General features: G+C 52.8%; 1 protein-coding gene across 2 annotated transcripts in view; it reads right to left on the bottom strand.

Annotated features, from left to right (window-relative positions):
- Positions 1–15,258, bottom strand: part of CCDC88C (coiled-coil and HOOK domain protein 88C) — a 129,060-nt gene that overhangs the window by 65,055 nt on the left and 48,747 nt on the right. For both annotated transcript variants that reach the window (XM_077780868.1, XM_077780869.1), the window contains exon 4: positions 12,053–12,122. In XM_077780868.1, the coding sequence (XP_077636994.1) occupies positions 12,053–12,122 (70 nt within the window). The remainder of the gene's footprint in view (positions 1–12,052; positions 12,123–15,258) is intronic.

The following is a 15,258-nucleotide window of genomic DNA, read 5'->3' as shown; positions in this document are numbered from 1 at the left end:
GTGAGCATTACCAGCACGAGCTCACGCAGGCGTCCCCAACAGCTGTGAGGATAAACAAACCAACCTGGGTCCCAGGAACCAGTGCTGTGGTTCATTCCAGGTCCCTGGGTGTAAGGTGTGTATGGAATGCTATGCGACCTTGTCCGAGTATTTCTCAACTGAGAAGCAGCTCAAAATAGCTTTTCCCAACCTCATGGTGGAGTCTTGGATGTGGGGGCTGGGCATTCATTCAGCCTTCCAGCCGGAAGATGGGCAGGAGGGGTCGGGAGCTGGACCATAGTTCAGAGCACTCAGATTCCACGGTGTTAGGAACACACTTAGGTTTGGCATCACACGTCAGCTTACTAGGCTCAAGCTCTTCTCTTTGCTAGTAAGGTGCACAGCTTCATCAGCATTTGAAATGGAAACATTTTCAGACTTTTATGTTTTTTGTTTTTTTTTTTTACTGGAGGCCTTTTACTTGGCCCAAGAATCTAATCCATGAACATAAATAGAGAACCACAATGACTCACTCCTCTGTGAAAGCTGAGCTGACGATCACAATTTTAGCGTCGATTAGAAGGCAACGCCCACCTGAATATTAAAAGCTGCAATCTGTCTCCCCCAAATCTTTGCCTGGCCACAGTCCTGCGTTGAGTCCATGCAACTGCCCTCACCTCTGTCCCCCGATACTCGGCCAGTGCCCCTCATACACCTTCGGTGAACATGACAGGTACAGGCCCTCCCAGCCATCGCCAGTGATTCACCTCCTCTCACAGGCCATGGGCCACACGCCTGGTGGATAACCAGCGGCGATGGGCGGGTGGGAGGAAAGCACTCCTGAGGTCCCTGATCAGCCCAGACGGACGACAGCATTCACACAGAGAATCTTTACATACTCTGTTCACAGCAAAGGCCCCGGACGTCTTCATTATATCATACTCTAGAATAATTTAAACAACCTCGATGGTCCATCTTCCTGGCTCACAACAGATGAACGAACTAAATGTGGGAACAAGCACTGAGCACACTCCCTGCCAGTAGCAGGAGCACAGGCCAGTGAGCACAAGGAAAAGCCCAGAAACCCTGTGTACGCAGACACCAAGGGCTCAAAACTACATTCTGTGGCTGTTCAGTCAAAAAGGGTTCTGTTCCCTCAGCACCCAGCACTTCACACCATGACAGCTATGAGTCATTCAATCAGTCATTTACTCACACCCATTAGCAAATTATGGAATTCCTGTTTTGCTAAGTCTTTGAGTAAGGAGGAAAGGTTTTAAAGGGAGAAAGTTTTAGAAACATTCTCACGGAAAAAAATTATTTAAAATAAACTTTTTGATAATGAACAGGGTACCAGGAAATTCATCCCTGTCCCATTCAAATGAAGCAATGCTGTGCTCATTCTCACCAGGCTAAGTGAATACAAACATTTCCTTTAATAAATGCATCCGGGGGCACTTGGGTGGCTCATTTGGCTGAGCGTCCAACTTCGGCTCAGGTCATGATTTCACGGTTCGTGGGTTCGAGCCCCACACTGGGCTCTGTGCTGACACCTCAGAGCCTGGAGCCTGCTTCAGATTCTGTGTCTCCCTCTCTCTCTTTCTCTGCCCCTCCCCGGCTCATCCTCTGTCTCTCTCAGAAATAAAAAACATCTTAAAATATTAAAAAATAAATGCATCCTGTGATTTTTACCCCTACAGATTCCTATGAAGTTAAAAAAAATTCTATAAAAATAAAAAATGGAAGAATACGCGCTCCCTCATTTCTTCTGAGAAGCTGGTGGCCAATTTCTCTCAGGATTTCAACAGTAAGGCAAACTACTGCTATTTTCATAAAACTCTGCCAGATTGTGGGGCTTGAATAGTTTCAAAACATACCCGAAGAGTCTGGACTGGGTCCCTGCCAGCAAGACTGGCTCAGGGACACACTGAAGCAGGCCAAGAAGAGATAAACCTACAGGCAACTCCCTCCCAAGCACCCCCAGGGCTGGAGGCTCACTGAGAACAGAACTGGAATCAACACAGTCCCCTGAGCGCAGACCAAGACGACCAGCAATTTGAGAAAGCTGGTAAATGTTACGGAAACCCAGAGAGAGGACACCTAGTTTGCAGTAAGGATCAAGCAAGGCTTCCTAGAGGCAATGACCCCTGAGCTGAGACCCAAGGATGACGAGACATGCGGAGGCAGGAGAGTCAGGACTTTTCTGGCACAGAGATCAGCATGTGCAGAGGCCCAGAGGTAAGGGAACATGGCGTCCGTCAACTATAAAAGCTTTGTGGTTACGGGTGGGTTACCAGAGTGAGAAATGGGGGCAGGGTATGAAGTGATGTTCATTTGTCTACCGAGTGAGTCACAGGCAACCAAGGGGGGGGAGGGTCGAAAACATCCGACACCCTTTGCATCTACCCGCAACCCCAGGGGGAATCCCATGACAGCCTGCGCTAACGGTTGAATCTAAGAAAAACCTTACTTTCCTACCTGCTTCCTACAGTCCTGACACAGAGAAGCTCACACCAGCCTTTATGAGCAGAAACAGAAAGCATATGCTGATCTAAGACATACATACACTTACAGATGTTTCTAGCAACCCGCTTCCAAAACACAAGGGAAAATATCTGATACTGCATGTGTGGTGAGGGTAGACAGAAGACAGAAACTAGGTAGAAAGAAGTGTATGTTTTTTTGTTTTTTTATGAAGTTCACATATTTCTGAGACAGCAAGTGAGTGAGTCAGCAGGGAGAGGGAGAGGGAATCCCAAGTAGGCTCCCCACTATCAGCACAGAGCTCACCATGGGGCTCGATTCCACAAACCGTGAGATCATGACCTGAGCCGAAATCAAGAGGCAGACTCTTAACCGACTAAGCCACCCAGGCGCCCCTTGAAGCGTAGTTTGATAATTAAAGTACATGAACCTTTGAAATGTGGAGGTTGAACTAGAGGAGGGCTGGAAAATCCCCTTGCTAATCTCCTGTCTGTGGTACACGTGGCCCACCAATTACAACACCTTCTAAAGGAGCCTGGAAGGAGGCCTCAGAGCCCCTCCGAAAAGAGCGCAGACGGCCCCTGCCAGTCAACAGAGGCTGACACATGAAACAAAACCTGTCTTCCATGCCTGCTACATGATCTCTAGGGTCCTTTTTGGGTCCACTCTGATTCTCTAAGATGCAGCCCTCTGAATGTTCACACTTCCTGGTTTCTAGATAACGGAAAATGAATCCTGTCGTTGATAACTGGTCACTCAGGTATGGTAGGGATCTAGGGAAAAGAATGCTAACAGTCCCTTCTAAGAAGGAGCCCCTCCTACACATGCTCTACTCTGCTGAGGTCAGAAGGCACCATGATTACCTGCAAAGACGGGTCAGAGAAAAGCAGGGACACCGATGCCTCAGTGTTGCTCACCCAGCTCTCCACAACCACAGGGGCCCAGGATCTGCAAACTGCCAGCCAGGCTGAGGGTTTAACCCTCACCACCTGGAAAATGGACCCTTTCAGGTTAATTCTGCCCTGGCCCCACCCCGTGCCCTTCATGCCTACAGGCCATCACTGCACTTTAGGTAAAACACACTCTCATCTGATTTAATCCCCCAAACAATAGCATTATCTCCACTTTACAAACAAGAACAGGTTCAGAGGAGCAGAGTCACAGAGCTAAGGCTTGGTCCTGGGCTGGGCACCGTCTGCTTTGCCCTAACTGCCTCTCGTCCCTTTCCCCCCTGAAACTGTCATTACTGATGGTGACAGCTCCTTCCAGAGCAGGGCTCTATCTCATTTAGCATCTGACCCAAAGGCCACGGTGCAGGCATTTAACCAGTGCCTGCTGACTGAACGAGGGACATTAGCAGTTAACACGGAGTCCCTGGGTAGAACACAAAGAACTTCAGCTTCCTTCCCTTCTGGGATGGAGACCACGCATCCGTACATACTTATTTGTTCTTAATCATCCTCCACACTCCTCTCTTCTGCTTTTGTGTGCTAGAGTCACTCACTAACTGTGCTTCCCCTGGTTTCTTGTTTAACAAAAAAGAGAATGCTGGAGCAGGGAAGAGGGGTGTGGGGGGGGGGTGAGAGGGCGACAGAGAATATCTTAAGCAGGCTCCACACTCAGTGCTCAGCCCTATGTGAGGCTTGATCTCACGACCCTGAGATCATGACCTGAGCCAATATCAAGAGTCGATGCTCAACCAACTGAGCCACCTAGGCGCCGCTCCCTGCTTTCTTATTTAAAGAACAGTATTTCCTAAGGATGATTATGGGACTGTCTCGCTGATTTGAAAACAGCGCTGGGCTGAACACGACCCACGTACATGTCTCGTCAATGTCTCTCGCCATCCTGAGAATCACTCTAAGAGCACAGCTCTGTGGGCTCTCCTGGGGACCCAGCTCACATCAAAAATAGTGGTTTATTATCATTTTAACAGCCAGGGTCACCTCCCACAGGCGCTGCAGAGGAACAGAACGGATGGGGAGTTCCTGGTGGGTGGGCACATGAGGACCCCCGACATGGTGCATACCGTCTGAGGCAGGCACCTCCACGTGACACCTCACCAACTGAAGGGCGACCCCTGTGAAGCCCTCACCTAGCTTTGTTACACCCAGAACATTAGCACACGGGGCCCCCCCAGGCAGGANTTTCTGTTTATTTCGTTACTGAATAAATGGTTATCGCAGGTGGACTTTGGCAGGCACCGAGTCGCCTGTCCGTGCAAAACGGTGCAGGGGTCTCCCAAGCACCCCCTCCCTCCACCAGCGGCCCCCTGATCCCGGCATCAGTGCATCCCCCGCAATCCAGCCTGCCCCCAGCCCCTGGGTCCCCCAGCACCGCTGGGCATGGGCAACAAGAAGGCTCTACCCAGCGACAGAGGCGGTTGCTCCCGGATTAGGGAGAACACTTTGCAACAGCCACACCAAGCCCTGCAGACAGGTGCCCAACAGAGAGGACTCCCTGCCTGCCCCCTACCACCCCCCTCCGCCCGCCCAAGCCACAGCAGGGGAGAGCTAATTCTCCCTAGCACCGAACAACTACAGATCAGAAAAGCAGAAGCCTGGCTGGCTCAGTCGGTTAAGCGTCCGACTTTGGCTCAGGTCACCATCTCGCAGGTCTGTGAGTTTGAGCCCTGCGTCGGGTTCTGTGCTGACAGCTCAGAGCCTGGAGCCTGCTTCCGATTCTGTGTCTCTCTCTCCTCTCTCTGCCCCTCCCCTGCTCGCACTGTCTCTCTCTCACAAAAATAAACATTAAAAAAAAAAGAAGGAGGAGGAGAGAAAAAGCAGAATCTGACCACGAGAACTCCTGAGACCCAGCATCTGCACTGGCTGTCAGCGAGACAGCGCCACAGGCAGGAGATGATGTGAGGAGGGGAAGGGTCCCCTCCCCACCACCAGGCGGAAGACTCAAAGCCCAAATGCTATCGGTGACCATAAAGACCTTTCACAAACAACATCTCGTCCCTCCTCCTCGGACAGCCACGGCCACAGGGAACAGCGCTGCTGGAAGCCATGGCGTGGAGATCACAGCCAGGGAGCGTCTCTGTGTACAGACCATCGCTAAGACGTTCACTCAACAAAGGCCGGTATCCAGGCAGACCCAGGGCTGTTCTGGAGGCCGGCATCTGGCTGCGCTCTAACACCCGCCTGTGCCTGGTGTTAGCCAAGCTTTTCACGTTCCTAGAGAAGCAAAGTGCTGGCTTTCAGCTCAAGTGCCCAGCAACCCCCGCGTCTTAGATGGACCAAAAGACTCCCTTCCGCATCCGGCAAGCGGCGCGGAAACGAGGCAGCAGGCCGTGGCCTCGCCGTCTGAACAGCGCTTGGATGCTTCCCGAGCGGGCTCCCTGCAGGAGAAGACGGGAAGCAGAAACGGGATCCAAATGGCCACAAGGCTGGTTTTCCTCTGCTTGCTTCCTTCTTCTCCCTGTTTGAACGACCTGAGGTTTGGGCTGCCTGCCCGCGTGGCTCAGTCGGTTAAGCATCTGACTCTTGATTTTGGCTCAGGTCATGATCTCACGGTTCGTGGGATTGAGCCCCATGTTGGGCTCTGTGCTGACAGGGCAGAACCTGCTTGGAATTCTCTCTCTCTCTCTCTCTCTCTCCCTCCCCCCACTCATGCTNGGCAGAACCTGCTTGGAATTCTCTCTCTCTCTCTCTCTCTCTCTCTCCCTCCCCCCACTCATGCCGTCTCTCAAAATAAACATGAAAACATAATAATAAAGGACCTGAGGTTTTTGTAAATGCAAAAATAACAATACATGTAGGCAAACCATGAGAGACTCTTGAATGCTGACAAAAACTGAGGACTGATGGATGTGGGGGGGAGGGGGGGATGGGCATGGAGGAGGGCACTTTGGGGATGAGCACTGAGTGTTATGTGGAAACTAATTTGACAATAAACTATTTGTAAAAAAAATAAATAAAATAAAATAAAATACGAAAAAAAAATAAAAAAAATAAAAATAAATGCATACAAGAACAAGATCACAGGAAGGGAGAAATGAAAAAATATTTAAGGTTACCAGAAACAGCACAAGAAATCTCTCATAATCCCCAGTGGTGGACACTTGTCATCAGGTCACCTGGCAAGCAGGGCGCTGGGGAGGGCAGAACCACAGGGAGATGGCAGCGGCGGCGGGGGGGGGGGGGGGGTGCTTTCCAGGGCAAGAGGAGTGTTCCTAACACACCCAGCTCTGAGCCCTCTTCCCTGGCTGCCAGGGCACAGGGAGCAAGCCCCAGCACCCCAGCCCACACCGGCTCCCTGTTGGCCTGCAGAAGGCGGAGCTGGGCCGTGGGGACGATGAGGGAAGGCTTCCACGGGGTCTGAAAAGCACTTAAAGACGCCCCAGACAGAAGAGCAAGCAAACACTGTGAGGGTTAAATATTAAATCCCAGGAGTTTCCCTCTCGCCTTTGAAATGTAAACTTGCGGCTGTGACAGAGGCTTCCTCCCGGTGTACTGAGTACCATGCCCCTCATGGGATTCTCAACACCGTTCCACTCCAGTGAGCACCTCCCTCCCAGGACACCTTCCCTCTGCTGCTCTGCCACGCACAGCCTCCTCCAGGAAGTCTTCCTGGTCTGCCCAGCAGAACTCATCATCTGCTCTGCACTCTGTGGAAAGCACACTTATGTCACTTCTCACCCTGGGACAATCTGGTAGTTACCAACGCGGTCTTCCTATCCAACCTCCCCCGACACGGACTGGGGGCTTCCTAAGTGGAGACAGTCTCCTTGTTTCCAGGGACAGTGGGCCCAGCGTAGGGGGCATCTGACAGTGCAAGCAGGAGGAGAGGGTCAGCTGAGCTTCTCTGTGGGCCACTAGCAGAGGGGTAGCCTACTCAGAAAAGGAAGGGTGCAGGGCCATTCTAGTCTTCTATGGGGGGTGGGGGAGGGGCGGAAAGCGGCCTTGTTGGTTTCCTCCATCAGAATGGAGGCCCACAGGAGCTGGGAGCACAGACACCGGCAGCGCTGGTGGGCACAGAACACTCCGAGTCCTCAAGGTGCTTCCTCGGTCACTAGAAGCTCTTCAGTAAGCACCAGAACAGGGAGAAAATAAAGACCGAGGGCCCGCCCACTGGATGGAATCCCCAAGGCTATCCTCCAATGTTCCAGCCGTAATCACAGACGGCCCTCTGTAGGGTCTGGGGCAGCTCAACCCCCACCGCCCGAGGACCAGGGGTCCTGCCTGGTGTTCAGGACACACGCAGCACCCAGCACTGGGCTGAAGGGGGACGGTGGCCATGCCTCCTGATAATCCACGTACATATCCATCTGCGGAACTTAACTGTGACGAGTGTTATCTCACCCATGGGGCCAGCACGCCGCGTGCCGCTGGAGGAGGTCCCTCTCCTCTCTGAGCTGGGTTTCTCACCTTACGAGGCTCCCTTCCGTCCGCTCTAAGCGTCTTAGGTGGGATCAGCCACTGACAAGTCAGCAAACCACTACTGCACTTGGATGCAAACCTTGGAAGGAAAGCGATGCTCTCGTCCAGCACGGCTGCTGCCTGACTCACCGGAGAAACCCATCTGCTAACACCCAGGCTTCCTGTCAGACGAATCTGGTCTTTTTTCGTGTGGCACGGTGACAGGACTGGCGGCCGAGAAAGCAGAGCTTCAGGGGACCAAGGAGCCAGTGCAGGTTTGGCCCCAAACCTCCCCTCATTTAATAGATAAGCCGGCATCATCACCTCCTGNTTTTTTTTTTTTTTTAGTTTATTTATTTTGAGAGAGAGTGGTAGTGAGAGCACAGTGGGAGAGGAACAGAGAGAGGCAGAGAGAATCCCAAGCAGGCTCTGCACTGTCAGTGCAGAGCCTAGTGTGGGGCTTAACCTCATGAACCAAGCTGTGAGATCATTACCTGAGCTGCAATCTAGAATCAGATGCTTGGGGTGCCTGGGTGGCTCAGTCGGTTAAGTGTCCGACTTTGGCTCAGGTCATGATCTCACGGTTCATGGGTTTAGGCCCCACATCAGGGTCATTCTGTGCTGAACGCTTGCTCAGAGCCTGGAGCCTGCTTCGGATTCTGTGTCACCTTCTCTCTCTGCCCCTCCCCTGCTCATGCTCTGTCTCACTCTGTCTCTCAAAAATAAATAAATGTAAAAAAGGTAAAAAAAAACAAAACAAAAAAAAACAACACTTTGATGGAGTTAAGTTTAACTGATGGATGCTTAACTGATGGAACCACCCAGGCGCCCCCACTGCAGGGAGACTAGAGTTTAAAGTGTATGAAGTTCTTTGGGGTGCCTGGGTGGCTCTGTCAGTTGAGCATCCAATTCCTGGTTCTGGCTCAGGTCATGATCCCAGGGTGGTGGGATGGAGCTCTTTGTCCATCAAAATGAATTTGTAAGATTCATTCTCTCTCTCTCTTTCTCTCTCTCTCCACCCCCTGCTTGCACTCACTCCCTCTCTAAAAAAATAAAGTATAAAACTTCTTATACTTGAATCCCACCCAAGGCAGAAAAAAAGAGAACATCCTTTGACGGGCGCAGGCAAGGCAGGTTAGACACACAGGAAAACTACCTCCTGGGGGAAGTCATGTCGTCTCCCTTGTTTGGGTCAGAGCAAGGGGACAAATGCTGGTGTGTCTCAGGATGGGTGTCAGGGTGACAGGACACCCCACTGAGCTCCACGCCATTGGTGGCCCTGCCTCCACTGAGATGCATTTGCCAAAAAACCGGTAATAATAACCCCAAACTGTGATCTGTTATAAATAACGGTGAAGTGTCAACATCAGCCAAGAAGAGCACAGGCATGCTCCGGAGATACGTGAGGAGGAGGAACCAAAAGACGGCACCGCCCCCCCCACCTTCCAACCCACTCCCAGGCCACCGCACAAAACCCAGCTCTGTTCTTTATTTAAAAAGAAACCCCAAATGCTTCACTCATCTATTTTTTTTTTTTTAATTGAAAACAGAAAACACCATTCTGTAAATAGGTCTCTGCATCTTCTTTGCCAACCTTCCCTGTTCCCGGAGGTCCCCGGGGACTGCTGTCAAAACCTACCCAAGCGTGTGCCTGGCTCCCAGTCCCCGGCCGGGCCCCCGCCGTGGTAAGGCAGCCCCTGCCTCTGTGAGCAGACGGCGAAGACCCCACCTGGGTGCCCCCCACTCTCCCAGCTCGCCGCGAGGCCCACGTCCACAGTCTGTCTCTAACCTCTCCTTCAGGGCTGGGGACACAACCTTTTGAGTGGTGTGCACGGATCCTATTCTGTGCTGGAGACACTCCATGCACCTGTCACAGTTTGACAGCAGCTTCCCCACAACGTTCTATCCCTGGGCTATGGTCACGGTCGCTCAACTATACGATACGACAAAGAGTCACCCTGCGGTATACTCAGAATGGGTGAATTTTATGAGACTCAAACTCTACCTCAGCAAAGCCGTCTCAAAAGAAAGTCAGCGTCCACCTCTCTGCAGAGGTTTCTGCTCGGCACCGGACCTGAAGCAGGGACGGACCCGTGTTCTCTCTGCATGTGGACAACCTCCTGGCCCCTGTGGTTCAGAGGCTGGAACAGAGACTCTGCCGGGGGGGGTGGGGGCTGGTGACCCCAGAGAGAGGGTTCCAGCATAGGAGGAACCTGGTGAAGGGGCTTCTAGGGGACAGGCTTCCTGACGGCGGCAGGGAGAGAGGACACTGACAGGGAAAAGAAATGGGGAGGTGGGTGAGCAACACAGCACGCCAGGCTGACAGGGGGGCTGGATGGGGCAGAGGGAATTTAATGTCAGATTGAGCCATATGCCACTGCCAGTTTTGTAGGTCAAAATGACTGAACCCTGGCCCAGCCTCACATGTCCGTGTGTGACACGGATGGGGAGCTCCGATTCCGGGGTCTCCTTACAGGCTGAGTGACCAAGGGCTCCTCACTTAAACTCCACGAGCCTGCGTCTTCTCATCGGTAAATGGGACGGCTCAGCCACACCCCAGAAGCACACTTTCAATTCCACGATTTAGTACGTACACAGCGCCCAGCACATGGCGGGCTCAGCCAGGGCTCAAGGAGGGAGCGTCCTCCTTCTGGCTCCTCCGCCTGCCTCCTCGCCCCGCGCGGACGCCCCCGGAGCAGGCAGAAGAGCAGAGCGAAGCCTGCGCCGCCCGCCTCCCACAGGCATCTCTCTTCCCTGGGAGGCCGACCCCCGAACCCATCAGGACAGTTCTGCTCAGCGAAGCAGACCCCCGCTCTCCTGACCTTACTACAGAAACACGAGCGCGCTGACCGTCCCTGGGGCTCGGGGCCGCGGCTCGCACGGGCTGCGTCTGGCATCCTCTACGTGGGGGACCCAGGAATCAAGCCAAAAGACAAATGGCCCAAAGGAAGAGCCAGGGGCAAAGTGAACCAAAGCACCCCCCTCCTCCCAGTTACTGATGCATCCAGGGGGTCCAGGCCTTCGCCGCCAGGAGCCACCAGGTGGCTGCAAAGCCATTGTGCAAAGCCGTGAGCATTCACGGCCACCATGCTACAGACTACGGGGAGGTCTACGGAGAAAGGCAGACACCACCCAGCTGGGGCCCGGGGGGACACGCCAGGAGCAAGGTGCTCTCCTGCTTAGCCCCCCACCCCCACCTGGTGCTCCTCCAGATGTTGCTGCAGCCAAGGGCCACGGCACTAAAATACAACTTCTCCACGGGAACTGTCCTGGGCTGGCCACTCGGTGTTCCCTTCCTTCAGTCTCCAGGCAACTTCAGCTACTGTCACATGGACAGGAGCAAGGACAGCCAGACATCAGTGGGGGCAGGGTGAGAGGTGATGCCGCAGAGGAAAGCTTCAGTCCCTTCTGTAGAAGCCTCCACTGTGTGGAGTCCTCCCACATTCCTGGACCCTCGGCTATTTCTAGGAGGCCACACCTACGCTAGCCAGGTCTCTACTGGCATGAGTCCCAGCCAGCGAGCGCTCTGGCCCTGGGGCTGGCGAGCTGATGTCCATGAGCCATGGGTGCAGGTCAAGGCTCACAAACGTGGCAGGGAAGAGACCCATCACCCTGCTCAACTCTCCCGGTAAGTCAGCTGGGCAAGTAGGAATTAAGCTCTGATTTTCTGGTAGGTGTCCCGGGGGCCATTTCATTCAGTCTTTCAAAGTCACACCGGGCGTCTGAGCCCAGGACTGAGAAACCTTGCCCTCTCGGGCACCACAGACCAGCGAGAGGCACGAAAACAGAGACAAGACAGGACGTGCCGGAGGGATACGTCACAGGGCGAGTCGGGATGTAGCAGGATCCCGTGGAAGGGGCAATTGTTCAAAAGGTTCTTGACTTTCTTGCCAATAGATACCGCATCCCAGGATGGTGTGGCTTCTGCATTTACTAAGGAGAGACCCCCAGCAAGTCCGACTACAACTCAGCCCCCAAGCCCAACAAAGCAGTGGCCTCTGCACTTGTATATGAATGAGGGGTTGGGAGGGCTCATTCATAAGGCTGGGGGGAACCGTGCTCTTGGCTTAATGCCTCAGGGTAATAAACCACCCTTTAAAATCGCACCAAAACGATCACGTGTTCTCACTGTGCTGGCTCTGAGCTGGCAGCCAGAGCTCTGTGTCCAGCAGCTGCTCAGAGCCGATGGCGCTGCCCGGGCACCACGGGGGACAGCTTCCACTCACCAGACAGCGGGTCTTTGCCAATCATCAAAACATTGGGCAAATTCATGACGATCAGCTGCTGGAGAACTTCCTACAGGAACAAAGGGGAAAAGATACCGTTAAGAACAGGAAACAAAAATAAAGAACGATTAAGAAAATTACAGTTTATCGAGTCACTGGATGAATGCGCAGCCGTTAAATGGTAACTATGAAGGGTCCTGCAGAACAGGAAGGAATGTTTACAATACAAATAAACGTGAAAAGTCAAAGTTAATTATACTTCTGCCTTGCTCACGAACAAATAAAAGTCACGCCTGCGTAAAGTCACAGAGACCGGGGGTGGGGGGAGAAGATCTATTGCCTGCTAGGATAGAGGATTAGGTGTAAGTTTCTTTTTAAGAGACGGCTTTATTTTTATTATATGGTTTGCTTATGCAATTAAAAAAGTACAGAGTAAAGATTAAAGAGATGCTCCTGAGTCTTCGTGACCTGAAGACTCAGGATCCCAGCATTCAACAGGCCTCTAGTACAAGCTGTAAACGAGAGGACTTCTCTCATTTACGACACCGGCTTCCCCGGGAGAGGGGATAAATCACAGCTAATCTGCACCCGTTAGAGACGGTGCGCGGAAATGAGCCGCCTTCTGGCCCTCACACCAAGGGGCTTTGAAAGGAGGCCCAGGCACCAGCCATCAGTCACAGCCCCGTGTCTGGGGTCTTTAACAAGCTCCCCCTGGGAGTGTGCCGGCTTCGACCCACGGCTCACGTTTCCCAGAGCCCTTCTCAGGACAGGTCTGTCTTCCCCGCCCAGGTGTACCTGGTTTTTCACAAATCAGAAGATAAAAGTCTAATTTCACGGGAGATCAGTCAGGGGATAGGTTTCCTAAGTATTCTTGGTCCTACAAAAGCAGTCACTACAGAAATTCACCAACAAAGCTCCTCTCACGCCTTTTTAAAAATGTTTCCAGTGAGACAGGCTTTTTTCCAGAGCCACTCCATCGCCTAACACAAGGGCTCTGTGTCATGTATACCGCCGACCAGCACCGACGGAGACCAGCGGGACAACGCACAATCCCTGAACCCCACAGGGCCCAGCTGAACACCCCAGAACAAGGTCCAAATCACTGGACTGGAGGGAGAGCCTGGGCAGGCCTGCCTGGGGACACTAACACTTTCGAAAAATATATAAAGTGATTTTATTCTCCCCCCCCTCAGTGTTTCTGTGACTTCTGTCCACACCAGAATTTGGGGGGAGCGGATGTGGACCCCAACACACTGGGCCCCTCCCCACTCAATGCTGGGTTCACAGGTAGGTCACCACATCAGAGATGCTCGTGTCTTCTCGAACACATCTCAGTTGGTAAATACCCATGTGGGACAGAAGTGTGAGCTGTGTGGCAGCCTCAGCCCGCCTTTGGGGCTTGGAAGAAGTCAACACACACACACACATACACACACACACACGTCTCTTAATTGAATGCGCACACACACACACACACACACACACAGGTCTCTGAATTGAATGCACTCACCCTAAAGGATTCCACAGTCCACACACACACACATACACACACACACACACACACACACGTCTCTTAATTGAATGCGCGCGCACACACACGTCTCTGAATTGAATGCACTCACCCCAAAGGATTCCACAGTCCCACCCTGGGGCAAAACACACATCAAGAGTAAAATCAGCAAAATCCCCTTTCCAGCTCGCTCATCCAGCAAAAGGAAGGACTCCAGGCCAGATGAGCCCACTCCGACCCGGAGTCTCTGGAGGGCCCCAACGGTCAACTCAAGTGCACAGCCCAACTTCTGGAAGATTTACTTGTTATCACCATCCCACCAGAGTCCCTTCTGGAGTCTCGGCTGGTTGCGCCCCACCACCGTCCAAGGGTCTGGAGCACGAGCCCTATTATCAGGGCGCTCATGTTTATGAGACACACAGAACGTGAAATCATCTCGAAGGGCTCTGAAAGAATGCGAAGTGGCATTTTTATGCTGAGGATGAGCTCAGCGCACGACTGCTGGAAAAACTGCTCGAAACTACTGCTAGAACACCCATGTTTTCCCCTTCCAGAGCACCACGTTTATCTGTCTCATCCATCAGTACTTTCTAATTTTCCCACAAGAAATAGGTCATTTGTGCAATCAAGAAATAATGTTTTGTGAACAGAAGGTACTTTCCAAAAACACCGCAGGTCTCCCAAGATCGAACCCTGGGGCCCAAAGTGCTCCTCAGACACGAACCATCTCCCCCCCGACCCCCAAGGACCACCAATCACATTTTCAGCAAAAACAGGCCCCAAGGTATAAGCAGCGAGGTCAGAGAAATTGAACGGGAGACACACGTTAACTTCAAACGTTCTAGTATCTGTCTTTAAAAAGATGTTAAAGAAAGGTATATTTGTATGAAAATATTCTGAGAATACCTTAAGCCAATATATCCGAACCGTTATCACTTTCACTACATAGTTAACATACAACCATGAACGAGAGACTTCACATTCTCTTTTCACACGAAGCCTCTGGTCTCACAGTCCATCTCGATTCGGATGCTAAATTCTCATTGGAAACCCCTGATCTGCACAAGCAGCTTCACACACCCCAGGCTGTTCCAAACACACTCAAAAAAAGTTTTCCTAAATAATGGAACCAAGTATCAGTTTCTAAATCTAATTAAACTTTCACTTCCTCAGTCACACTAGCCACATGTGGAGGTCACACAGCTACGCGTGGCCAGCAGCTGTCAGGCTCGGCAACACCAGTGACATGAGGACGCGGCAGCCATCGGTCCCTGAGGAAAACCGTGTCTCCTGGTCCCGTCCGTCAGGGTGGCGGGGCCTCCAAGGCGACGGGCCAGGCCCTCCATCTAGTGGGGACGTGAGGTGGTTGCTGACGAGGAGACCCTCCCGCCTGGTGCTCAGAACAGAAAGCCACTGTGGAGGCCGCAGCTGACGCCGGCTGGCTCGGTAGGCACCTGGTCACGCCCGGGCTGGCCGCGTGGGGCGGGCAGGGCCAGGACCCACATGCCGTGCTCTGGGCAGCCCTCAATGTGCCAGCAAGCCCTCCTGGCGCCAGCCAGGCCTCTGCCAAAAGCAGAAGCAAAGGTCACCGCCATGTCCTGAGGGACGAGGGCAGCCTCTGCCTGGTCACCCCATCCTTGAGGCCTGATGGGCAGGAGGGAAGAGTCAGGGTCAGGGTGCAGCCTCCCCGAGCCCC

Source organism: Crocuta crocuta, unplaced genomic scaffold (genome assembly GCF_008692635.1).
Source record: "Crocuta crocuta isolate KB4526 unplaced genomic scaffold, BGI_CrCroc_1.0 scaffold299, whole genome shotgun sequence".
In the NCBI taxonomy this organism is placed as follows: Eukaryota; Metazoa; Chordata; class Mammalia; order Carnivora; family Hyaenidae; genus Crocuta; species Crocuta crocuta.
The sequence above is the reverse complement of the archived record's forward strand: the minus strand, read 5'-3'. Positions and strand labels throughout refer to the sequence as shown.